General features: G+C 57.9%; 1 protein-coding gene across 6 annotated transcripts in view; it reads right to left on the reverse strand.

The window, feature by feature from the left end:
• PCGF3 (polycomb group ring finger 3) overlaps window positions 1-21393 on the reverse strand; it is a 54735-nt gene extending 33342 nt beyond the window's left edge. Inside the window, exons 1-6 of one of the 6 annotated variants that reach the window (XM_057546351.1) lie at window positions 21186-21393; window positions 6099-6137; window positions 5610-5762; window positions 2421-2538; window positions 1100-1196; window positions 264-319 (exon numbers count right to left, since the gene is read on the reverse strand). In XM_057546351.1, coding sequence (XP_057402334.1) covers window positions 264-319; window positions 1100-1196; window positions 2421-2529 — 262 coding nt within the window. In that variant the 5' untranslated portion in view covers window positions 2530-2538; window positions 5610-5762; window positions 6099-6137; window positions 21186-21393. Of the gene's footprint in view, window positions 1-263; window positions 320-1099; window positions 1197-2420; window positions 2539-5609; window positions 5784-6098; window positions 6249-21185 lie in introns of all 6 variants that reach the window. The other 5 variants (XM_057546352.1, XM_057546347.1, XM_057546350.1 and 2 more) reach the window with 5 other exon arrangements.
• Window positions 21394-25399: the final 4006 nt, after the last annotated feature.

Below are 25399 nucleotides of genomic sequence, written 5' to 3' on the forward strand. Positions count from 1 at the left end.
TCACACATTTGACTTCAACTGCAGTTAAACTTCACTGACACAGGGCTCCTGGCTTCACCTCCGGGCGGCACAAGTGAGAGGCCACCCTGCGCCTCCTGAGCGAACCGGGAGGTGTGAGTGACGATGGATGAAACCGGCCAGCACATGGCCGTGAGCTCAGAGCAGGGTCGAGCGAGACGTCCAAAGCCAGGACCCCGGAGAGAAAAGCCCCTCAAAGGCCATGCTGCGGACGCAGGGGTCCAGGTGGATGTTCTGACACTTACCTTCTTGGAGGCCTGGGACCAATTTGTAAACAATATCTTGCATGGTTCTGTCATGACTGCCAAAAAGAACAGAACAGGTGGGTTAGCCAGAAGCATCAATTCTCTAATTCTCGAACGTTTTCCATTTAACAATAATAAGCTCCACAATCACAAATTTGGAGTTTTGGTTGAATTTTGCTTCTAGTTTGCACTTCAAAACAAGTCTGTGCTAGCAAAAGTGACATATGGCCGGAAGGAACCCGTTGCTGAATTTGGGCTCTAGATGCTTGTGAACATTTCAAATAAGGAGGAGGACACAGGCAAGGTCCTTCGGTGACCAGCTCCCTCTGCCCCTGGGCTGCTCAAGTCCTAACAGGTATCAGGCAGCCTGGGCTGTGCCAGACCAAAGGGAGTTTCTCACACTTTCCTGACCAGGGTCCGCGACAAGAACTACCTTTCACACTCCCATGTACGTGAACGCGTGGCGCGCGCGCACACACAGAACCATAAAACACAGCTGGCCTCCAGCAGACACGACACCCTCCGTATTTCCTACTAAAGCCACCAGCTTCTTAGAAAGCTCGTCCGACCCACGAGGACAGGACGCTGGGTAGAACCGCTGCCACACGGCTTGACATCCGGGCCGGCTGGTTCCTCGGTCTTAACCAGAGAGCCGCCTCTCCCGCCCACGACACACCGCAACTCGGGGGTGAAAGTGCAGCCGGCCCCCTCCTTCAGTCCCGCCCCTCCTGGCAGGGGCCCCACCTGCCCCGGGCCCCAGGCCAGCGCCTCGGCGGAAACGGCACCGACGGGGCGGGCCGGCCGAGCCGAGCGGGGGCTGAGGCGGCGCCGCTTACCCGATGTACTGCAGAGGGTGGCTCTGGTGGATGACGATCCTGCACGTGGGGCACGTGTTGTTCTCCTCCAGGTACTTCACCAGGCAGCTCCGGCAGACTGCAGGGAGCGCGCACGTCAGGGGGATGTGCGCGCGCGTCAGATGGGGGACGGGAGCGCGCACGTCAAGGGGATGCGCGCGCGTGTCAGAGGGGCGGGGCGTGCATCAGAGGGGACGGGAGCGCGCACGGCAGGGAGCGCGTCGGAGGGGTCTCCGCTCCTCCCGGCGGGGCTCCCCGAGGCCACGACAGGACACTGGTGACAGGCCCGCCACCCGGGTCCCCCACCACGGAGGCGCGTCAGCTGCCCCTGGACAGAGCTGAGGCCCAGAAACAGGAGGGGAAACGGGAGGAGCAGCTGAGGGGGCCGCAGACGCGCCTTCACGTCCTGTCACAGGGGCTCCGCCACAGGGGCGGATAGTTATTCTAGAAGTTAGCCTGAAAGATCACCGCAATTTCTTTGTACGACAAAATTAGATAAAATTCGCTGAATATAACATAAAATACTGCCAGCCAATATCTAAAAATACAATTAACTTTAAAATAAAAATTCTATCAAAACTGGCAAATATTTTATTTTCTAAACTGAAAAATACAGGATCAAAACTCGTCAGTGTTAGAGGATTCGCTGTACTTTAGGAAGTGCCCCTCGGCATCCCGGGCCGGCCTCACAAGAGGACCCAGCCTCCAGGTGAAGGCTGCAGCCTGCTGGCAGGGGCAGGGGCGGCGGGGCGTAAAGAAAGGCGCGCCCAGCTCAGCGCCAACCCGGAGTCCAGACCTCCCAACAGGCCACTGGCCCGAGGGGCACACGAGCAGACTTCTGTGTCTACAGAGTTTAAGGAAATCATTTGCAACCGGCAAAAATAAGCATTTCTGCCCCCTAGAAGCGAATATTCTGTCATACCACACGTCATGGTTTAGTTGTTATATCGAAATACCTAAATTGTCCTGTTTTTATTTGGCTTTCTTAAATGACATCTCTACTGAAATTACCCAGTGTTTTAACTTCAGACAATTTTTCTCATTTATCTTCAAGATCTCCTTTATTCCTGCTGCCGTGTCCTACTTTGTACTTGAGCTAAAAGCTTTTGGTAAAAAAAGCCCAAGTATCAAAGAGCACACAGAATATTCCGCACATACATGTGTGCAGATGCTTGGTCAGACACCGCCCCCCCCACCACGGCTGTCTAAGGCCACGTTCTAGAATATTCCACACATACATGTGTGCAGTCACCGCCCCCCCCACCCCCGGCTAAGGCCACATTCTAGACTATTCCGCACATACACGTGTGCAGACACTCGGTCACCGTGGTCGCGTCGATGAGATACCCGCTGCATAGGCGGCAGGTGATGTGGGCGTTTATGTCCCAGAGTTTAATCTTTCTGGTCAACATCTTTGGCTTCTGCAAGAAAAAAACACGTATTAACTAATACATGAAATGGTGTGACGTGTCATCAAAGGTTCGGGTTCAGCGGAAATCGAGCTACAGTCTGTGTGTCCAGGAGGAGCTCAGCGTGAGCAGGGCTGAGGCCAGGTCCCCGCCCTGCGGCCCTGCTTCCACCACGAGACAGGCAACCACCCAGCCGCCCCGGGAGGACTGGATCATCCTGCCCCCAGGGCAGCACTGGGCTGCAGGCGTGCTGCCGCTTCTCCCCCTTCCGGGCGCCCGGGCCCTCTCTTCCTGCCCAGAACCCCGCGAGGCCGGCTGGCGAGGTGGCGCGAAGCAGGGGAGGTTTGTGGAGCAGCGGGAGGAGAGGCCAGGGGCAGGCAGGCCGAGCTGAGTCTGGGTCCAGGCAGAAGAAAACGTGGTCTCTCTGGAGCTCTGGTTCCTCCGTAAAGCTGACCACACGGGAACAGCTAAGGCCCCCCCACCCTGGGAAGCACAGCCCACAACACGGCATCGTGAAAGTCCAAGCGTCTGTGCACTGAAGTGTGGACGCGTCGTCTCTGCCGCGGTGGGCGGTGCGCTCCAGAGCTGTGGTGGCTCTGACCGGCTCTCCTGCCAGACCGCAGGCGCACGAGGGCAGGGTCTTGTCATCTGTGCGGCAGGGGAAACAGTCCCCAAGACACCACGTCCTACCCAAAACCTGTGTGTCACCTCACATGGCAAGAGGCCCCTGAGGCGGGAGATGGCCCTGGAAGCCCCAGGGGGACCTCAGGTCACCGCAGGGCCCTGACGAGGGAGCAGGAGGCTCGCAGGCGACAGGAGAAGCTGCCTGTGGGCTGGGAACGGGGCGGGGGCTTCTGGGGGCTGGAAGGAGCCTCTCCGGGAGGAGCAGCCCTGCCCACACCTGGACTTCAGCCCCGTGAGACCCGTTCTGGACTCCGGCCTGCAGCGCTGGCAGGTGAGACGCCCACGTGGCTGCAGCCGCTAGACTGCTGGGGACTCCCTGCAGTACAAGCAGGAAGCTGGCCGGATGCTGGTGCCCTGCAGGGTCCCGGAACTTTCAAGACAAGCGTCGCTAAGAGCACTCCGCAGAGAGAGACAGAAACACGCTCCGGGAGACGGAGGGGCTCCGCATCCGCGGGGGCGGCAGGCCGGACAGTGCCGCCTCGCCCAGCGGCCACAGCGCACGTGGAGCACGGGCTCCCGCGGCTCGACACTGTTTGAGGGAAGGCAGAGGGAAGGAGACGGCTGGGCGGGCGGACAGGCCGAGCGGGACCCGGAGGGGCGGGGCCCCCTGGAGACTAAATCGTCAGCTGCGCTGAAACCCAGCAGAATCGAGCGTCAGCGCAGGTGCCGCAACCAGCAAGGCTGCCAGGCTCAGCTCGCCTATAACACGGGAGAGCCTCTAAACCAGCAAGAACGCCCTACGATTTTCATAGAAAGTAAGACGTGAGGCAGACACGTGGTTCGCACCCAAGTCTCTCCTCTCCCCTCGGTCACAGGCGCGAGCCGACACGTGGTCCCCGCTAGAGACACTTCTCCCTCGGCCCCTGCAGTGGGTTCTGGGCTGTCAGGAGAGACTAAAAGGGGTGGTTCTCACAGGGGCTCCACGGGCCAACCCACGGGAAACGAGCCCACGTCTGCGAGGCCCACTCGCTCTGGTGTCATGGTCACCACGTGCCATGCCAGGCCCGGCCTGACCACTCGGACCCACTAGGACCGGCTCCGTGAAGAAGGGCCCACAAGCCTCGTGGAGCAGGAAGTAGTGGGAAATAACCTACAAGAAGAGAAACCCTAGTCATTCCCAAGGGAAGCAAAGCAGAGCCGGGAGAGCGCTGACCGGGCAACGTCCCCGCTGGACGCCGAGGCCCAGGCAGTGCCATCCACCACGGGCCCGACCGAGCCCAGCACTGTGCCCTCGGCTCTCTGGGCGCTGTTTACACACTGGACATGTTCACACACGTCACCAACCCAACAGCCAGACCAAAACCAAAACCAGCTCCCAAGTCACACAGACCAGGGGTTGGGGTCAGTGTGAACGCATGCTTAGTGGCAACCAGGCAAACAGACACAGATGTGTCTACACACGAGTGTGGACTCACCCACTCACTCCCAGCTCTGTCTGCTGGGAGCGCCCGGGAGTGACCACTCAGGGGCAGCCCTAGGACCCGGCGTGTCTACACCACGTCTGCCGCAAGGGGCCAGTGCTGCCTGGACACGCAGCCAGCTCCGGGCTGGGCAAGGAGCATAGCAGGACCTGGGGTCCCCCTGTGCTCAGACAGGGGACATCTACCATCACTGCTTACTACAGCAGGATAACACAGAAGCCCATGAGGCTACACAGACAGACAGACAAGGGACACCCTTCCTCACAGAATGTGAGCTGATGAAGGAAGGAGGGCTGCAAGGTCACCACCCGAGGACAACTGCAGTGACCACTCGCTTAGGAATCCTCGGTGGGTGGTCAGCAGCACTGAGACTTCGCCAAGGAAGTGAAGGTTCATAAAGGCTCCAAGCGTCTCCCCACCAAACACTCATCAGCCCCAAGGGAGGGCGGGACCCTCGGGGGAGAAACCCCTAGAGGTCCCCGACTGGGTGACCAGGTGACACCCAGGTGAGGACCGGCCAGCCATCACGTGGAGAAGGACACAGCACCCCTGGCAGGACTCCTGCCAGAGGGCCCCCCACCCTGAGTCCCCAGGGGAGAGGTCACTCTGCAATGCCATCAGGGTCGTAAAAGCTAAGGCCAGACAGGGGGCCAGGCTGTCCAGGCGCAGCGCCCACCAAGGGGCCTGGGCAGCCATCTCTGCCCACACGGGGCCTCCATGCCGGCCTCAGGCGCACAAGCAGCTGCCGTCGTGAGGGGCCAATGCTCACGGTCACCACTGCTGCGGCACGGTCCCCAGGCCGCCCTGCACAGCACCCGACACCCAACACCAGACACCAGGTGGGCGCCCATCCGGACAGAGAAGGAGGGTGGCTCGAGGCTCTGGGTCCCGTGCTCCCCCGCCAACTGCGGGGCCCAGGCGGCAGCTGGGACACTTCCTGGGACAGCAGGCCCGCCCGGAGAGGGCCGCATCTCCCACCTCCTCGCGAGGCCGTCTGTCCCCTCCTGCTGCCTCTGCATCGGACGCTTCCGGCTACGGGTGCGACGCGGTCACTCCTCGTCCGCCGTGCCCTCCGCGCTCTGGCTCGTCACGTCTGTGCCTGCCTTGTGTCTCTCGCTGTCTTTCCATTTTCTAGCACAGAAACGGCACCTGCTATTCAATTTCATGTCATTTACGTGATGCACACAGCCCTGTAATTACAGTTTTGCTAGAAGTTTTAGATGAGTCCCACGTAGCAAACAGTGGAACAGAGTTGATCAGAAATGTTAATCAAGAGAAAACTTGAATATATATAAATAATTGTGCCCTAATCTGCTCTGGAGCTGCCACACATTAAATTTTAAAGGAGTTATAAGGCACTGACTTTTTCTATGGCTACAACAGACTCATAAGGTGTAATTCATGGTAAATTTAATCAATCCACATGCACTGAAAAAAGAGGAAGATCAAAGTTTACACTGTATTTACCTGTACACACAGCCGGATCGTCCGTTACATTTTTGAAGCCTGTGGAGACACACGGGACGAGGCGTCACCCACACGTGCCGTCCACACAGAGCCTGGCTCCCCGGACCGGCAGCTTCGGCTGCTCAGGCAAACAGTCTCTTCCTTTACCTGCTTAAAACAACCAAAAGAAAAACAAGCCTGGTTGACAGTAAGGCACGGACCACGGAGACATGGGCAGGTCTTGGTGGCAGCCTGGTGGCACTGAGGCCCAGGGGCTGCTGGGAGGTGGGGGCATGCAGGGGCTGCACCACGTGCTTTGGGGACCAAGAAGGCAGGACAAGGGCCCAGGAAAGCTCCTGGGGAGGCGGTGGGCTTCAGGGTGACCTAGTGGGAGGCTGGGCCTCAGGGACGCCGGGGAGAGCGAACCGTGTTATTTAATTTCTGTGATGCTTTTCGCATCTCACGCCCTGTGAAGCTGTCCCCCAGGCCACTCACTCAGTGACCTGAAATGAGGACGCCCACAGGCTCGAGCCGGGCTCTGGGCCACCACGGACAACAGACAAACCAGCGCGAGGGGGTGGAGCAGGCCCATGCAGGCTTGCGTGGGGCCTTGGGGCCTCAGCCAGGTGTGCACAGGCGAGCACAGGTGCGGGGCTAGGACAAGCGGCAGGCCAGCCAAGGGGCAGCGGAAGGGCGGCAGTGAATTGGTAGCACAAGGCCCCTGGAAGGACCTGGCCTCAGCTCGGGGCAACGGGAGCTGCGGGACCAGAGAGCCCAGTTGCTCTCGGAGCTCTGAGGGGTGGGGTGGCTGGGCATCCAGAACCTTGGTGGACCCCCCCTTGTCTGCCCGTGCTCCCCCTCCTCATGGAAGCCCAAGGTCTCCCCACCCATCAGGGGGGCAAGGGGGCAGGGCCTGGGGGCTGCTCCCTTCTGAAAAGCAGGGGTGGAAAGCGCCAGGGCCCCGATACCACGAGAGGCACCTGTGGCTTAACAACAGTGGTTCAATGCCACCTGGGGACAAGGGGCCTGACACTCAAGTGGTTCATAGCACACCCAACTTATATCACTTTTACTCTCCAAGTTTTCCCATAACTGCATGTTTTAGTAACTAGTCTTTAAAGCTCAATTAACTTTTACAAGAAAAAGGAAGAAAGGGAGGGAGGAAGTGGGTCAGTTATCCAGGGAGATTAAAAGGCACTTGCAAGAGAATAAAGAGGAGCCCCGAACGTGGGTGTAGACCAGACCCCTGTGAGGGTGGAAACTGCTCCACCTACCGTCCACACAGCGGCCACCGAGCCCCTGAACTCTGGCCAAGTCTGAATGCAGCACCTCAGTGTACGCAGTTTGATTTAATCTCGGTGTGGCCAGCTACACAGTTATAGATGCTTGACATGAGCTCTTAGACATCAGTGAACAAAAAAGACACAACTCCCTAGAGCCCACATTCTCATGGAGGAAGACAGACAATAAGTAATAAATGCCACGAACAGGTACATTACTTAGATGTCAAAGGTGACAAACACGACAAACCAGAGCAGGGAGAGGGGGTCGGGAAAACAGGGTGGTCGGGAACATTTCACTGAGAAGGTGACATCTGAGTAATAATATAATATTATGAACAACTTTATGCCAATCGAGTTGAAAGTTCATAAGAAATTGATAAATTCCTAGAAAAATAACTCAGCAGAATTGAGGCAAGTGGAAACAGAACCTGCAGAGCTCTAAGGAAGCTGACCCAGGCCGGTTCTACCAAACCTGTGGGAGCCCCCATCCCACACAGACCGGCCCAGAGAATCCAGGAGACAGTGTTTCCCGACTCTTGTGTGAGGCCTACACAACACACACCGGAGCGGAACGGGGGGACAGACCAAGTGACAATCGTGACACCTCCTCCAGGGTGTGCAGGAGGGCCACCCCAGAATACAAGGGGCTCGTGTAAGAAACGGATGGAATTTATGACAAAAGCTAAAAGGAGGGAAATGATAAGATCTTCCCAAAGACGCACAGAAATCATTTGATGAAACTCATTATCCATTCATGATTTTCAAACAACTCTCAGCAATTAAGAATAGAAGTAACTGTCCACACCTGATAAAAGCTCTCCATTTAAGAGCCACTAACACACGTATCCACTCGAAGGTTTATGCCTGACGTTCACAGCTCTCTTCCCGGCAGCCGCCCGTGGGGAGCAGCGCGGCTGAGTGTCCCGTGTCCTCTGGACGCGGTCTATGGCAGGAAGTCAGCACCCCTGGGGGGCTCGTGACTGGACAGACGCTCCAAGACACCAACGCTCCAGGAGGCCTGGCCTCCCCCGAGGGGCCCCGACACTGCCAGGCGGCCTCTTTCCACCTCCCCACTCCCCCTGCACCCCCGCAGCACCCGCTTTCCAAGGGGACCCTGCTCCCTCCTCCCTGGGGGTAGAATGTCAGCTTCCAAACGCCCTTCTCTGGTCTCCAGGCTGATCCAGACCCCACTCTGCTTCTCAAGGGCTCTGACGGTCCCAGCAAGCCCTTCTCATTCCAGAACCTTCCATACCTCCCTCCCGACAGGACCCCCTCGACAGGACCCACCCACCTGCTCAGCCCTCTCCCTCCCATCTTCCGTGCCCCACCCCACAGATCTGCTCTTGACAAGTTCCCGTGACGAGGACAGCGCCAACGCCCCCACCCTGCAGCCCGGCTGACCCCTCCCATGTGGCCCACGACACGGGGGAAGCAGCAGGTCATGGAGACCGACCCCAGCCCGACACTGCAGAAGGGCCAGGCCGCGCTCCCCACACCTCTCGGGCTCACCCCGATGCCGGGGGCATTCGCGCCTGCGAGAAGAGGCCCTGCCTTCCTGTGCACTCGCTTCGGATCTCTGCCCTGTCCAGGCCCCTGCCCACCCCGTCTGCAACGCCCCCGCCCCTGACTCCACAGCACGTCTAAGGGGTCTTCCCTGCACTGCTACCCTCGTATTACACCTACGTTATCCCTTTTCGTCCTCTAGGGAGATGCACCGGGTTTGTTTTGCAGCATAAACGCATTTTCTAATCACGATCTGGAATTCTTTACTGAATGTAGTTAAGGAGAAAGCCCTACAGTCCTAACCACCCCACGTTCACTGCTGCTCCTAGTGTAACAGTGCACTTCCCTCCAATACCTGTAACGCACACACACCCGCATCCTCACTCAAACGCACCCTCAGACCCTTGCGACGCACGAATAAAATGCGAGGGTGCGCTGGCGCCCAGCACTGGGCAGAGTCCGGGGTCTCCGACTGCGGCCGTGGCCACGTGTGGCCGGGGGCCCCCTCGGCCCGTCCCGGAGGCGCCGGCCTCAGCCAGTCCCACCCCCTTCCCCTCAGGACCCCCGGAGAAAGAACTGCCGCCCCACACAAGCCCACCCCGGTCATGCTTCCTGCCGTTCACGCATCTTACGAGAACCTTAACGTTTTCTATTTATTTGGGGGTTCGTGTTGCTAAGTTGTACTTTCCTAGGAAACGGGTCATCAAATTTATTGGCACAGAACTGCTCACAGTAGCCTGTAAACCCATTAAACAGCTGCCCCGCGGAACGTCTGCCAAATAACGACGGCACGCACTTTAAAGGACCGCCGGGGCCCTGGCTCTGGAAGCTGTGTGCACGGGGCAGGCCGCCGCCCTGAGTCCCGCGAGCGGCCGCGTGGGCAGCGGCCCCCTCCTTCTGTCTGAGCGGCGCCTGCCCTGACGCTCGGCCCCTCGCCCACAGCGGGCAGCCTGCCTGTGTCCCTCGGGGCTGTGGGGACGAGGCGCTGGGCGGACGGCCGTTCTGGGGACACGCCCACCGTGGAGGCCGCCTGTGCCCCGGGGGGCCGTTCTCCCAACCTCGCCCCGCCACCACGGCCTCCGAGGCCTCCGCAGCCTTCCGCACCCGCGGCCCTGCCCTGGAAGGTGCTGCGGCTTCTGGCTGCACGGCCCCCTCAACCACTGGCGCCGCCGGTCCCTTCTCCAGAGCAGCCCGAGCAACACAAAGCAGACACAGCCCCCTGAACAAACCAACCGAAGGAGCCCGAGCGCCGACAAGGGGGGCCCTCCCTCCACGTCCCGCCGTGTCCACGGCGGTGTCCACGGCGGCTCCATTGCCCTTGGCCTTGCCCACCCCTCGGCTGTGTGCGTGCCGCTCCCTGGCAGCCTGGCACTCCATCCTCAGGGCGGCCACCAGAGACCCCAAGACTCCTGGAGAGGCCACCCAAGCCCCAGTCTGAACCCGCGCTGTCCTGTCCCCATGCTGTCACCACCCTCAGTGTCTGTGCCCGGCGCCCCCGGCAGCGCCGAGGCCGTGTCCTCCCCACGGGCACCACGTCCAGCAGGGTGCCCGCCCCAGAGCCGGTGCCCAGGAAGGAAGCCCTGTCCCGTCAGCTGGCACCCAAGCACTCTGGGAACCCTACTCCGCATTTCACACAGAAATCACCAAACTGCCAGCCTCTGCTCCCCGCCGACACCCTCTTCTCAAGACGAGGCGCTCCGAGCCGAGGCTGTGCTCAGCTCCCCCCCGACTGCACCCAGCGGAGCTGGACAGGCCACCCCGGTGCCCCGGGCGGGTGCATGAGAGGAGCCCCGCTCTGTCGGGTCCCCCGAGGCCCTGTCCCCCCAGCCGGCCTGTCCCCACGGCCTCACTGCTCTCCCTGCAGCCCCGGCGACCTAGCTCGCGCGCCCACCACCCGAGCGCTGCCCGGTCCTGCTCACCAGGCGAGCCCACACCCATGACGGTGCCTGGCACACAGCGGGTCGCGGGACTCACACTCTGGCAGCAGCGCCGGGTCTGCGCGAGGCCTGAAAGGTGGACGGCCCCGCAGGGCTCTGCGCTCACACCTGCCCCGCTCCCGCGCCGTCCACGTCGGGCCGCACTGACCCCAACACGGCTCGAGGGGTCCCCGGTGTGAAATCCTGCAGAGGCTCAGGGAAAGCTACGACCTCCGGTGGCCCACGAGGCCCCAAGGCCACCTTCCTTCACGACGGCCACGGTGGACCCCCTTGGGGGTCTAGAACACTCTAAGTGCAGTCCCGCCTCGGGGTCCTCACATTACTGTACTCTCTGCCGGGACGCTCTCTCTCCGACGGCCACGTGGCCCCTCAGTCACCCCCAGCAAGCCTCTGCTCCAGTGCCACCTCCCTAGCGAGCATTCTGAGACCACCTGTTTAAGGTCCACGCGCACGCACACAGGACTCTGAGCTACCCCCCCAACCTAAAACTTACTGATTCTGTTTTTACCCACCTCCTTAGACTACAGACTCAGCCCTGTGACCGGCAACATTGAAAATTCAACAGAAGGACTGTATGATAGAGTTGAGAAAATCCTGGGACCTTCCTGGTGGTCCAGCGGGGAAGACTCCGCACTCCCAACACAGGGGGCCCGGGTTCGATCCCTGGTCAGGGAACTAGATCCCACGTGCCACAACTAAGAGTTCGTGTGCTGCAACAAAAGATCCCGTGTGCTGCAAGCAACAAAGACCCAGCGCAGCCAAATAAATAAATAAATAAATACATATTTTTTAAAAAGTTGAGAAAATCCTTCCAAAGGGTAGAAAAGACAGGAAAGAGAAGAGATGCAACATCCAACTAACAGGTGTTTCAGAAAAAGAAAACAGAGAAGGAGCTTTGACGTCCAGTCTCATGTTTTACTTCTCAAGCTGGGTAATGAGTACCTGTGTATTCATTCCTATGTCATCCGCTATGCTCGTTTACAGGCAATATTTCATGACTTGGAAAAAATGATTCGAGTATTTCCTCAGCTGGAAGAATCAGACGGCAAGGGACCAAGTGCCGACCCATATCCAACCAGGTCCCCGCACCTGAAGCCATCAAGGGCACCAGGAAGGATCCTAAAGGTTCCGGGGAAAGGAGGTGCCCCACGCGGGGCAGGAGTCAGCCAGCACCAGACCCTTCACCTGCAACACCGAACTCTACGAGGCAAAGCGGTGACTCTTTCCAAGGTCCAAGGAAAGACAACTTTAAGGTAGATTCTACATCCAGCCAAACTACCGACCAAGTGCGAACTTTCAGAGGTCTCAGGAAACGTGCTCAAGCACTGCTTCAAAAACGCCCTTGAGCACGTGTTACGTGCCCACAGGTGCTCACAGGTCAGCACGGGTGCAGCGACGAGCAGGCTGGGCCACTCTGACCGGGACCGAGGACAGCCATGCGGAGGGACGTCGCAACTTTGACCCTGGGGGGCAGGGCACCGTGCAGACAGGGCGAGGGAGCCCGCACGCCCAGCACCAGGCCTCTAGACAGGACGGGGGTGAAGACAGGGGGCCAGGGAGGGTGCGGGGATCAGGCCCAACCCTGGAGAACCTGGACCAGGACAGTAACGTCAGACAAAGTGAGGCCAAAGGGAAGGTGCGGTTAGAACGTAGCCTGAAACAGACTGTATTTACATAATCACATCGATTTCCCACTCAGATCCAAGCTTTGGAGAAGCACGAAAAATGCCGTGAAAGGACTGGGGACCCCAAGTTTCCACTGGCAGGCATCTGGCTGCGGACGCTACTCCACAGCAGACACGGGGCCCCTTCATGAAAAAGCCACGGGCGGAACCACGGACCTGGGCCGGGATCCCCACAGGCTCTCAGAACCGCGCGGCAACTCGACTCCTCGTCACCCCCCACTTCCCACGTCTGAACTAGAACAGCTGCACCTGCTGGCACGTTGCCCTGTGGTGCTATGGGGCGGGCACAGCGCCCACCTCGCTGGTTCACAGCTGCACCTGGTGGGTCACGCCAGACAGGTGACCCGGGGGGTGAGACTCTGCGGAACCTCGGAAGGGAGGGGCAAGTGTGTTTTGCATTTGGGGGATATGAATTTTAGGGGGGCCAGAGGGGAGACTATGGTAGGCAGAATTCTGAGAGGCCCCAAGATTCTGGGCCCTGGTGTACACACACCTCTGGCCTTACTATCCCACATACTGCTGTAAAGGGGTTTCTGAAGATGCAATTGAGGTCTCAAGTCAGCTGACCTTAAAATACGGCGAGTATCCAGTGGCCTGACCAAATTGCATGGTCTTTCAAAGCAGAGTTTTCTCCAGCTGGAGGCAGAAGGTCAGAGGGATGAGTCCTGCTGACCTGGCAGAAAGCAACATGGTCTGTCAACTGCCCATGGCCCCCTGGGCAAAAAACAGGGGGCCTCTAGGGGCTGAGGGCAGTCCCCAGCCGTGAGTACCAGACAAGAGCTGCAGCTTGGCCCCCACACTGACTTCAGCCTCTGGGGCCCTGAGCGGAGGAGTCAGCCACACCCGGCTGGACTCCTGACCACGGAACCGTGACTAATAGCTGGGTGTCCTTTTAAGCCACTAAGTTTGCGGCAATTCGCTTTCCAGCAATAGAAAACGAAGACAATAGTGTTTAGAGAAATGGACGACGCTGGCACAAGCCCCAAGCGTGTAAGATACAGAGTCGCCACCAGCTCTGGAAATATTCTCATGAGGCAAGTACTCTCCCAGTTCGAGAGACCAGAATCAGGTTAATAAACACATGGAAGCAGCGGGAGTCCCCTGGTATGGACTAAATTGTGCCCCCAAAATTCATGTGTTGAAGCCCTAACCCCCATCTCCAAACATGGGGCCTTCGGGAGGTTGAGATTCAGGACAGTGGCGCCAGGATGGGATTGGTGCCCTGCGAGGAAGGGGTCGGCAGGCTCCCTGCGGGCCTGTGCGGACACAGCAAGAAGGCGCGTCTGCAGGCCAGGATGCGGGTCCTCACCGGGAACCAAACCCACTGGCAGCACCTTGAGCTTGGACCCCGGCCTCCAGGACTGTGAGAAATAAATGCCTGCTGTTTAAACCACCCTGTGAAGGACTTCCCTGGTGGTGCAGTGGTTAAGAATCCGTCTGCCGATGCAGGGGACACGGGTTCCAGCCCTGGTCCAAGAAGATCCCACATGCCGCGGAGCAACTAAGCCCGTGCGCTGCAACTACTGAGCCTGCGCTCTAGAGCCCGCGAGCCATGACTACTGAGCCTGCGCTCTAGAGCCCATGTGCCACAACTACTGAGCCCGTGCGCCACAACTACTGAGCCCGCGCACCACAACTACTGAGCCTGTGAGCCACAAGTACTGAGCCTGCGAGCCACAACTACTGAGCCCGTGCACCACAACTACTGAAGCCCGCGCACAGCAACAAAGAGCCAATGCAGCCATAAATAAATAAATAAATAAATAAATAAATAAATAAATAAATAAATAAAAACAACAGAAACCAGCCCCTGACGCTCTGTCCCGTGGCCACGCTGAGGCATGCTCTCCGGGCCCCTTCAGTGAAAGGCCAGAGAAACCCGTCTGCCTCCAGCAGCTCCCAGCTCCAGCGTGCAGAAGGCAGTTTCTCTGCGATAGCAGAAGCCCTATTTCTTGTAACAAGTTCAAAAAATTCTACCCACTAAACCTTTTACATATATATATATATATATATATATATATTTTTTTTTTTTTTAATAAATTCATTTATGTTTGGCTGCGTTGGGTCTTTGTTGCTGTGCGCGGGCTTTCTCTAGTTGCGGTGAGTGGGGGCTACTCTTTGTTGTGGTGCGCCGGCTTCTCATTGCGGTGGTTTCTCTTGTTGCGGAGCACGGGCTCTAGGCACGTGGGCTTCAGTAGTTGCAGCACGTGGGCTCAGTAGTTGTGACACGCGGGCTCCAGAGCGCAGGCTCTGTAGTTGTGGCATACGGGCTTAGTTGCTCCATGGCATGTGGGATCTTCCTGAACCAGGGCTCGAACCCGCGTCCCCTGCGTTGGCAGGTGGATTCTTAACCACTGCACCACCAGGGAAGCCCTAAACCTTTTATAACGTCTGCTAAAAGCAACAAAGCCGACTGGAGTGGGACTCACCACCATGTGCCCGCAAGAAGTGATGCAGTGGCTCCGGGACACCTCCCCGTCAGACCCAGAGGGAGGCGGCTGATGGATTCACCCTCTTGCAAGAGCGAGGGCAGCTCTCCAGGACGAAGGCACGACTCCCCTGGGCTCCCAACAGTCTCTGCTCCCTGCAGACTCAGCCCAGCCCACAGGGCCCTGGGAACCGAGGCACAAGAAGCGGGACCAGCAGCACTGGCCGAGGGGTGCCACAACCTGACGGCGCGGCACGAAGCACAACAGTGCCTGAGAAGCCGGCTCAACCCAGAGCCTGGCCCAGCCTCCGCCTCACCCCCTTCAGTCTACGGAGCAAACAGGACAACAGACAAAGGTGGACGACACCGTAAGTGAAGAATCAGAAAAACTCAGATGTGACAGATGGCCTGGAAAAGTCGATGCTGTAGGGGGAAAGTGGGGAGCCTGAAATGAAAGACACTACAGGGGGCATGACCCCCAGTGCCCCACGGGGAACTGCGTCTGGTTCAGGGAAAACGCCCTGGAAGACACTGTTGAGACAACCGGGGAGAGCTGAAAATAGACAGGAAATTAGCCAGTATGTGGAGTAAATGTCTACTTCTCAGGTGTGGTCATGACATTACAGTCGTGTGCAGACCATCCTCTTACTAGGACCTCCGTGCTCTGAATTACCTAAGGAACATGGCAGCTGGTTTGCAGCTACTTTCAGATGATTCACCAATAAATACATATTTAAAAAAAGAGATAAGCAAATGTGGCAAAGCATACGTAATTGCTGGATCTAGGGGAAGGGTAGAAGAGTGCTCATTGTCTAATTCTTTTGGTTTTTCTCCACTGTGTTTTTTTTCTCAAAAACTTCAGTAAAAAAGAGTAAATTACTTGAAAAAAAAAGAAGAGGCTAACCCTTCTCTGCTCCTCACTACCTGTGACCGTGCCCTGTGCCTGCACTTCCTCACCAGGCAACTGCGGGTGAGCAGAGAGCATCCTGCGGTGACTTTAAGATCGAAGGTGTTGGGACTTCCCTGATGGTCCAGTGGGTAAGACTCCGCGCTCCCAATGCAGAGGGCCCAGGTTCAATCCCTGGTCAGGAAACTAGATCCCACATGCCACAACTAAAAGATCCCACATGCCGCAATTAAGACCCGGCACAGCCAAATAAATAAATAAATATTAAAAAAAAAAAAGATTGAAGGTGTTAATACACAGAACACCTTCAGAACAGGGCCACAAAAGGGAACAACAAGGTCAGCTTTTAGTTATTCTTCATTGAGCACCTATTACAGGCCAGGCCCTGCTAAGAATCAGCAAATATAGCAGCTGACACGACCCCCACAAGACCCACATAGGTCAAGAGGTCTGTGGACAGCTTTCTACTGTTTGCTTATTTCATGTTAAACAACTGGAATTTGTTGTTAGCGTAGCAAAGTCCAGCAAATATTGATGCATTTGCCCAAAAAAAAAAAAAAAATTCCAGTTAACCTCAACTCTCTAAATTCACCTAAGCATTAGAAGTTCTCTTCAAAAAAAACCCACTCAACCTAACAATTGGTTTTTAAGGACAATATTTTCTAGTGAGTTTTAGTTCTTCTCAATGAAGGGTTTTGCTTAATTCAATGGACAATTCTGAAGCAATGCTCCCGCCTTAACCCTCTCATCCCGTGTTAAGTGTTTCATTATTGTCGTCTGGGCCTTCATATAATTCAGTGCTGTAGGGAGAAACATGCAGATTAGAAAAGACAATCTAGTTACTTTTATTTTTTAAATTATTTTTGAATAAATAAATAAATTTATTTATTTATTTATTTATTTATTTTTGGCTGCATTGGGTCTCTTGCTGCACGCAGGCTTTCTCTAGTTGCGGCGAGCAGGGGCTACTCGTCATTGATGTGCATGGGCTTCTCGTCGCAGTGGCTTCTCTTGTTGCACAGCACGGGCTCTAGGCACGCGGGCATCAGTAGTTGTGGCCTGTGTGCTCAGCAGTCGTGGCTCGCGGGCTCTAGAGCACAGCCTCAGTAGTTGTGGCGCACGGGCTTAGCTGCTCTGCAGCATGTGGGATCTTCCCGGACCAGGGCTCGAACCCGTGTCCCCTGCACTGGCAGGCAGATTCTTAACCACTGTGCCACCAGGGAAGTCCCTCTAGTTATTTTTAAAAACCTCACTTTTTAAAATTCAATGAAAAACTATCAACTTATAGAACTAAAGAACAGTTCCATTTTTTGACACACAATGAATTGTGCAGCATTTTTGCAATAGTGACAGCAAATATCAGAAAGGTAGTTAGAAACTGTCCCCAAACCTCAACATACTTCAATAGAGAAGAAAATTACATTTTCAGTCTCAAATTCGATTCTGACCATTAACCAAATAAAGCTCCAATGAAGTAACAAATCCTGCCATTTAGTAGATTAAAGAGTAACAGTACAGACCAAAACAAACCTTGCTTTATAATCCAAATCAAACAACCCAAAGAAATAATTCCAATCACTGGCAAAGGGCCCTGCCTCACCCCAGCAGGGTGGAAACCTGGCAGGTCCACAGAGCAGGGTGGCAGGAGGGGACACCTCCCTCCGTGTGGTGACAAGTTCTCGAGGGAGCCTCCCTTGTGGGCCCTGCATGGGTGCCCTTCACAGCCCTGTGCTGCAGCCCCAGCCCAAGCGCCACAAAGTCCAAGCACCGGGAGGAGAGGCCACAGGGCTGAGCACAGAGGCCCTTGAACACCGGTTCTTGGAGCATCCTTCCCTACAAAGGTCAAATAAAAACAGTTTGGGATCTCACATCTTAAAAACGTCTTACAAATGTCAGTTGATCATTTCTGGAGGAAAATAATTGGCAGGAATAAAATGAAGCTCTAGAAACAACTAAAATCACTGTACTTGAAGCTTCCAAGAACTCTATATCACCGACACATACACACCTACAATTTAATTGTATGTGGGAAGTGGGGGAGCTTACGGTTTGCTACAGCTGTTCTAAGTTAGTTCCTAAAAATCTTTCTGATTTGTAATTTCTCTCCTGTCACGCGTAAGCTCCAGCGTCATCATATCATCACAATGGTGACATCAGAGCAACCTGTGTAACTAAAGAGACAGCTGAGCTGCTGCAACCCTGGGCTGAGCACACGGCTCTCCGCAATTCTGTGCACTCACCTGCAGGGCACTTCTCAGGCACAGGCCCCTCAGGAGCTAACACCACCTGATCCACGCCAGGCATCAGGATGGCCCAGGGGCCCCCACCCCCTCCCAGGAAGCATACCCTTGTGGAGTGCCTCCCCCTCAAGCGTGGGCTGGGCCTGGTGACTAGGTTCTAACAAAGGATATGGCAAAAGGCATGGGATATCACTGCCAAGATGAGGTCATGAAGACTGCGGCCTCCTGCTTGCTCCCTTGTCCTGTCGCCGGCCCTCGAGCTGCCCCACGGATGTCTCCAGCCAGCAGCCTGGAAGCAAATCCTCCCCAGCGGAACCTCCAGACAAGACCACAGCGCCGGTGGGCACCCTGATGGCAGCCCTGTGAGACCCTGGGCCCGAGGACCCAGCTAAGCTGTGCCTGGACTCCTGACACACAGACACTGTGACATAATAACTGGTATTGTTTTAAGGCACTACATTTCGGGGTAACTTACGGGACAGTAATATATAATACAACCATCCAGCACTGTCACACCTTCAGAAATCCAAAAATGGGAAAATAAAGAGCCTAACCAAACCTGAATGCCCAGTTTTACAAGTCTTTTCCAAAGCTTCACAAAGCAAATTAAGTTTTTTAAAAAGCAAAGTACATGTTAAAAACAAAAAAACAAAAAGCCCACAGGGATTTCCCTGGTGGTCCAGTAGTTAAGAATCCGCCTTCCAGTGCAGGGGACGCCGGTTCGATCCCTGTCGGGAAACTAAGATCCCACATGCCGTGGGGCAACTAAGCCCACACGAGCCCTAGAGCCCACGGGCCACAACTAGGCAGAAGACCGCGCACCGCAATGAAAGATCCCGCGTGCCGCAACTAAGACCCGACGCAGCCAAATAAATTTAAAAACAAACAAAAACACACACACACACAGAAAAAGTAAGCATTGAGTAACAAGGTCCCAAGTGTGGTTACATTTGACAAGTAAAAATAGGCTGGACTATTCAGGGGCTCCATTCGCTTAAGCTTAGTTACAATGAAGTGTTACACTGAAAATGCAAAGCGGTTTTCTCCTAAGTAATCAAGGAGTGAAGTTGTGGCACCAAATGAAATACTGAACTGACCAGGTCAAGCATCTCCCTTGGGAATTTTAGACGCATGCCTCACCCTAACGCAGGTCGACCTTTCTGAAAGCACTCCCGCCTTTCGTCCATGCAATGAATGTGCTGCACGCCCACCCCATGCCAGGGAGCCAGTGCCTGCCTGGGCTTTCCATCCTCTCAAACTCCGCCAACATTATCCTACTGGACACACTCTGGAGCCCTTCCCCAGCCAAAGGGCAGCACTTCTCCATCCCCACTTCCAAATTAAAGGACAACACGGGCAAGATCTAGATGAAGTCTGCTTCGAAGGTTTCAGAGAAGCAAAGCTCCCATCCCAAGGTCCTTTCCTGGAGTGGAGAAGGTGCCTGATGGCTCACCTGACACGCACTGGGCCGAATGGCCCCAAACCCTTCCCTCAGCCCACACTCCCAGCTTGGACCCCACCCCTCCAGGAAATTCCTGGACACAGAAAACACCTCCAGACCTTGAGAATGGGGCTCTTTTGGTGACACCACTGGAGGGAGGGGAGGGCAGGAGTGGTTGAAGGTGCCTGACACTGACCACAGTGCCCAGGTAAGGAAAGGATGGCAGCCCTGGAGCAGGGACGGGAGAACAGGGTAGGGGACAGCTTTCTGGGTCTGGGGAGGGGCAAAGCACTGGCCTGGGGCATGGAGCCAGTGTGGACTAGGAACCAGCCCCCCCCCCCCACGCTTGAGTCCCCAGAGCTGGGAGGATGGGCCTCAACCCTGCCTACCCCCAGGGCCCAGCCCAGGCAGCACTCGCTGAAGGTCAGGTTTGTGAGGCCCAGGTGCTCAGGGGCCTCACGGAGAGGGCTGGTTTGCACCTGCGGGGCTCAGGTGACCAGGATCCCTGATGCTCCAGAGCCTTTATAGAAGCTGGGTCCAGTTGAGTGGGCTGGGTAGATTCTGGGCACCTCTGGAACCTGCCCCAGGGCCCAACCCCCTGGGGGTCCAGCCTGGGGTCCCAGCACTCCTTACATACCACCCTTGAGGTCTGAGTGCTTCTCAGTGACTCATTCAAGAGCCTTGGCCTCCCTGGGGACCTGTCTCCAAGTTCCAGCTCTTATCACGGTTGTGGCCCTCTCTGAGAGCCAGCCTTCTTCACGGCTGCCCCAACATCCGACTCTCCTACATGACCTACCTGGGTCATCCCTGGAGCCTGTCACAAGGCAAGAGCCCTCCACATGGCACGGTCCCAGGGTCATGGCCTCCTGGGAAAGAGGGGCTGTCCCAGGGTCCCAGAGGTGCTCAAAGGATGGTTCCAGAATTCTGGTCCTACTGGGGGCCAGTCCTGGGGTCCAGACCTCCCCAGGTGACCCATCCTAAGGTCCAGGCCTCCTCAGTGACTTGTCCCAGTGTCCCAGCTGTTCCTGGGTCCTGGCCCTGCTCGGTGACCTGTCTCGGGTCCAGCTCTCTCTGATTCCTGCTGAGTCTTAAGGTTCCAGCCCTCCTCTGTGACCCATAGTGAGGCTGGACCCTCCTCCATGACCCATATCAGGGTTGGGCTCTCCCAGGTGATCTGTCTCAGGGTACGGTGAGTGCTTCCTAGTCCTTTGCTTGGTGGGTCCCGGGGTCCAGCCCTCCCCGGTGACCCGTCCTGGGGTCTGGTCCTCCATGGTCCCTCCGCGGTGGCCCTTCCTGGGGTCCGGTCCTCCCTGGTCACTCCGCGGTGTCCCGTCCTGGGGTCCGGTCCTCCCTGGCCCCTCCGCGGTGACCCGTCCTGGGGTCCGGTCCTCCCTGGTCCCTCCCCGGTGACCCGTCCTGGGGTCTGGTCCTCTCTGGTCCCTCCCCGGTGACCCGTCCTGGGGTCCAGTCCTCCTTGGTCCCTCCCCGAAGACCCGTCCCAGGGTCGGGCCCTCCCCGGGGTCCCGGCCCCGCCGAACGGAGTCGGGGATCCGCAGGCCGGGCCGACGAGGGCGCAGGGGCGCGGGCCGGGGTTCGGAGCCTTCCGGGCCCGGACACGGGCCGAGGCCGCGGCCTGTGTAGCGAGCGCCGCGGGCCGGGCCGGGCGGGGCGCGGACTCACTGACCTGCCGTCTCAGCTTCGGGCGAGCGGGGCGCACGCGGGGGCCGCGCCGGGAGAGGGAGGGGGCGCCGCTCCCTCCGGGTCCCCCCCAAGAGCAGGAGAAAAAAACCCGTCCGGAGTTTAAAACAAAGAGGCGGAAATGCCCGAGCAGAGCCGAGCGCAGAGTCGGGGGCGCCGCTCTTGGAGCATGCGCGTTGCGCGGACCGGCTCCCACCCGGCAGCCGGGGCAGGGGCGGGGCCTGGAGTCGGTGGGTCCCGGGGCGGGGGCCAGGGCGTGGTCAGAGGGCGCAGGCGCGTCCGGGCTGGGCTCGGCCCTGGGACCTGGAGAGGTGAGGGGGCCGGGGGCGGGAACCTAGGAGGGGGCGTGGTCAGGAGGTGTGGGTGGGGACAGAGGGCGGGGTCAGAGGGAGAGGAACCTGGAGAGCCCCGGGGCCGGGCTCTGCACGGAGACCCGTGAGGGGTCGGGGAGGCGGGGCCAGAGCTGGGGTGGGGCCTCGAGGAGGTATCGGGCGATCCCTGGCCTGGGGGCGGGGCCGAGGCGGGGCCGGGGCGTGGTCGGCTGGCGCCGCGCCAGGAGGGGGAGCGGCTCGCGGAACCCTGGAACCTGCAGGCAGCTGGCGCTCCGGAACCAGGGGTTTCCTCCGAGGGAGGCGGTCTTGCTCTTGCATTCCTGTTCTTTCTGGGAACTAGCACCAGGCAGGAGCGGGGGCGCCTCAGACAGGGACCCTGCCTCCCGGGCTCCCGGACAGTAGGCAACAAGGCTGACCCCACAACTCGTCCCTGTTTCCGGCTTTCCGCAGGCCCCGCCCTGGAGCTGTAAGCTGTGACCGTGACGTCCACGCCCTCGTGGGGTCCGCACTGCGAGGGGGGGCGGGAATAACAGAGGAGAACGTAAATGCGGTGTCCTGTGGGAAACAAGCCGGGTGGGGGAGGCAGTGGGTGTCTGGAGTTGGTTACATAGAGTGAATGGGCACGGAAGGGACGCAGGGAGCGAGCCCTGCAAGTGTCTGGGGATGGGGCCGGTTCACAGGCAGGAAGTCCAGCCAGCCTCAGGCCCCGAAGTAGGAGGGGGGTGTGGAGGATGCTTTCCAGAGACCAGCCCAAAAGCTAGAGGGCACAGAGAGGCTGGAGATGAGGTCAGATGCGAGGTGCCTGGGCTGAGCAGAGGGCTGTGGGCACGGGGCTGGGCTCCCGCTGCCCTGTGTCTGCGGGGGCGAGGCTGGAGCAGGAGGCAGTGCAGGGGTGCCAGGGCGCTACACCTGGTGGTGCCCTGGAGGGCGGGAAGGGTGGGACTGCTGAGAAGAAGAGGTGGGGTGGGCAGCTGCTGACCATCTGGGGAGGTGATGTCGCTAGACCCCCAACTGGGACTGCTGTGAGGCTGGGGGCTGCAGGAGTGCAGCGTGAGCTTGTAGTGTCTGGAGGTGATGAGATGGTCAAGGGAGCGAGTGAGGGATGGGGGACCGAGCCCCCTGCAGCCCTCCCAGTGGAGAAACCCAGGAGTCCAGGAGGAGCCGGTGAGAAAGACCCAGAGGGAGCAGACTGAGGAGGAGGACCCCAGGGGTGAGTGATGTCCATTTGGCTGCTGGAGGGATGAGGGTTGTGAGGCCCCTCCGGGGCCATGGCCAGTGCAGTGTGGATGCATTGTTGGGGTGAAAACAGATTGCTCAAAGGAGGAGGGCAAATATAGACAACTTTTCAAGGTTGTAGATGGAAGCCACAAACGGGGCTCGGAGGCCAGAAGGAGAAGACAGTTTGCTATTTGGGCTGGAGCCCTGTTGGCCTCAGTGGTCATCACTGGGTGCAGGGGGAGAATGACCGCGCTGCATGAGCCGAGGGCCCCACCTAGGACTGGGGGCTGGATGCAGGGGGCAGTTGGCAGCGCTTCATGTTGGGGGGGAGGGGAAGACCCTGATGCATGGTCTCTTCTAGCTGCTTCTGTTTTCCAGTAAAATGGGAGCTCAGTTGACCCAGATCGGAAGTGGAGGCCCAGGGGACAGCAGAGTGGGAGCAGCCCTAGGCTGAGGGCAAAGTGACCCCAGGAAGTCGCCTGACAGCCCTCTGACACCGTGGCCACCTGTCAGCAAATACGGCAGAGCCAGGAGCAAGTGTGTGAGGCATGGCAACAGTTCCAAATTTGTTCCAGGCCTGGGATCTCTTGCTGAGGATGCAGACCAGACATCTGGGCTGCCCGCCTGTTCTCCCAGGTGACCTCATTGGTGACAACACCCCAGACCTTGACCCTGAACTCTGGGCTCCGCTGTCCAGCTGCCTGGCCACATCTCTGCTGGGATATCTTTAGGGAACTCAGGCTCTGATGTCAGAAGGTCAACCCCTGGCCTTCCCACAGCCCCCATCGCAGGGCTCCTTTCTGCCTGCTGAGCCAAGGCACCAGGGTCCTTCCCTCCATGCTCACGTGGGCTGTCAGTAGACCCCTCAGAATCTGCCACAGCACCCCCCTACCCCACCCCTGGCCCAAGGCCAAGCAACTCCCCCAGTTGGAGTATCACCTCAGGACTGGCCTTCTGCTTCTTTCCTTGGGCCCCAAATCTATTCTTAACATGAAATAGTAACTCTCATAACACATTAGCCAAGGAATGTCCCTCCTCTGCCCGAAACCGTCCAGGGGCCTCACTCAGAGCAAAAGCACAAGAGTGGAGGTCAAGGGGGCCCAAGGACACCTGGGATGATGGAAATGTGTGTTTTGTTGATGGTGGTGATAAGATCCTGAGTGTGTACATGGGTCAGAACTCACTGAAGTGTACAGGTTACCTTGTGTGGATATACCCCAATAGGGCAGAACAAAAAGAAGGAACCAGAAACCAGGTCACAAGCAGTGAGAGGTGACCCCCCCCCATGCCCACGCCTCCCCTTTCCCCAGAGGGTGAGCGGCCCTCGCTCCTCTGCCTCTAGCCACCCCCTGAGGGCGCCCATACCCCACACCCGCTCGGGGCCTCCTCCCTGCCCCTCTCCTGACGGACCTGTCCCCTTCCCCTCTGGTGGGCCATTCCGGCGAGGCTGCCCATCTGAACAGCAGAACAGAACAAACAGGCTCTCTCGACTGAGGGCTTCTCTGCTCGTCTTTGCATACAGCGCGACTCCTCAGAAGTACTGTCTACACTCGCCCGCCCCAATTTCCCTCCCTGTTTTATCTCTTAACCCTGCCCCAGCTCTGGCCTGGCCTCCACGGCCCTCCTGGACGTGCCGGGCCCTCGCACCTCACGGCCACGGCTGAGCTGCTCCCAGGCCTGGGTGGTGCTCCCTGGCCGCCCACATGGCTCCTCCCGCCCTCAGGCCTGTGCTCGGATATCTCCTGAGGCCTCCCTTGACCGATCTGGCAACAAACCCCAGCGCTTGACCACTTACCTTGTTGGCAAGACTCTCATCTCATGTATTGTTGGTGGGAACAGAGGGGAGATGGCCAGTATCCAGCAAAATGACGCGGGCATTTATCCTTTGGCCCAGCAATCACCAAGTAGGAATTTATCCCTAAGATACACTGGCAAAAATGCAAAAGATCCATGAACAAGGCTACTAACTGCAACATAATTTGTAATAGAAAAAACTGGAACGGTCCACATGGCATCAGGTGCAAGTCCTTAATAAACCGTTGACCCTCCACACAGGGGCTTGCAGCTGTAAAAGGAGCGCCAGACACCTGTACGTGCCGTCATGGGCTCGCCTGCAGGACTGTGTCCAGGGCACACCATTAAGATGGGCAAGATGGAGAAAAGGGTCTTCAGCCTGCTACCACATACCCAGGATGTGGGGTTTCTACTATGCGTTGCGCGTGTCCGCCTGTGTTAGAAATCCGTGTTGGATTCCATGAAGGCGGTGCCAGGAGCAGGACTTACGTCTCCCTGGACCCGTCATAAAGCACAGAGGGGGACGCAGCAGCGCAGCAACAGTCGGGTGGCCAACACTGACCCCAAAGCTCCATGACAAGCAGGTGGCTACGGCCTCCGGCCTCCGCTGCCTGAGGTCAGCATGTGTGTGGAGGGTCTGAGCTCACCCTCCCACCGGAAGCGGCTAAACGCTGGACCACATCAGGCAGTGCAGGCCGTGACTCCCGAAAGAGAGGGACAAATGGAGTGAGCCAAGGACCAGAGGCCAAAGTGCTGGAGGCTGCAGAGCGGGGGGCCAGAGAGGAGGGCCTGTCCGGAGGGGCGCTCCAGAGCTGGGCGGAGGGTGCCGAGTCCAGGCGAGCCCGGATCGGGATGT

This window comes from Balaenoptera acutorostrata, chromosome 5, assembly GCF_949987535.1.
Source record: "Balaenoptera acutorostrata chromosome 5, mBalAcu1.1, whole genome shotgun sequence".
NCBI classification, from domain to species: domain Eukaryota; kingdom Metazoa; phylum Chordata; class Mammalia; order Artiodactyla; family Balaenopteridae; genus Balaenoptera; species Balaenoptera acutorostrata.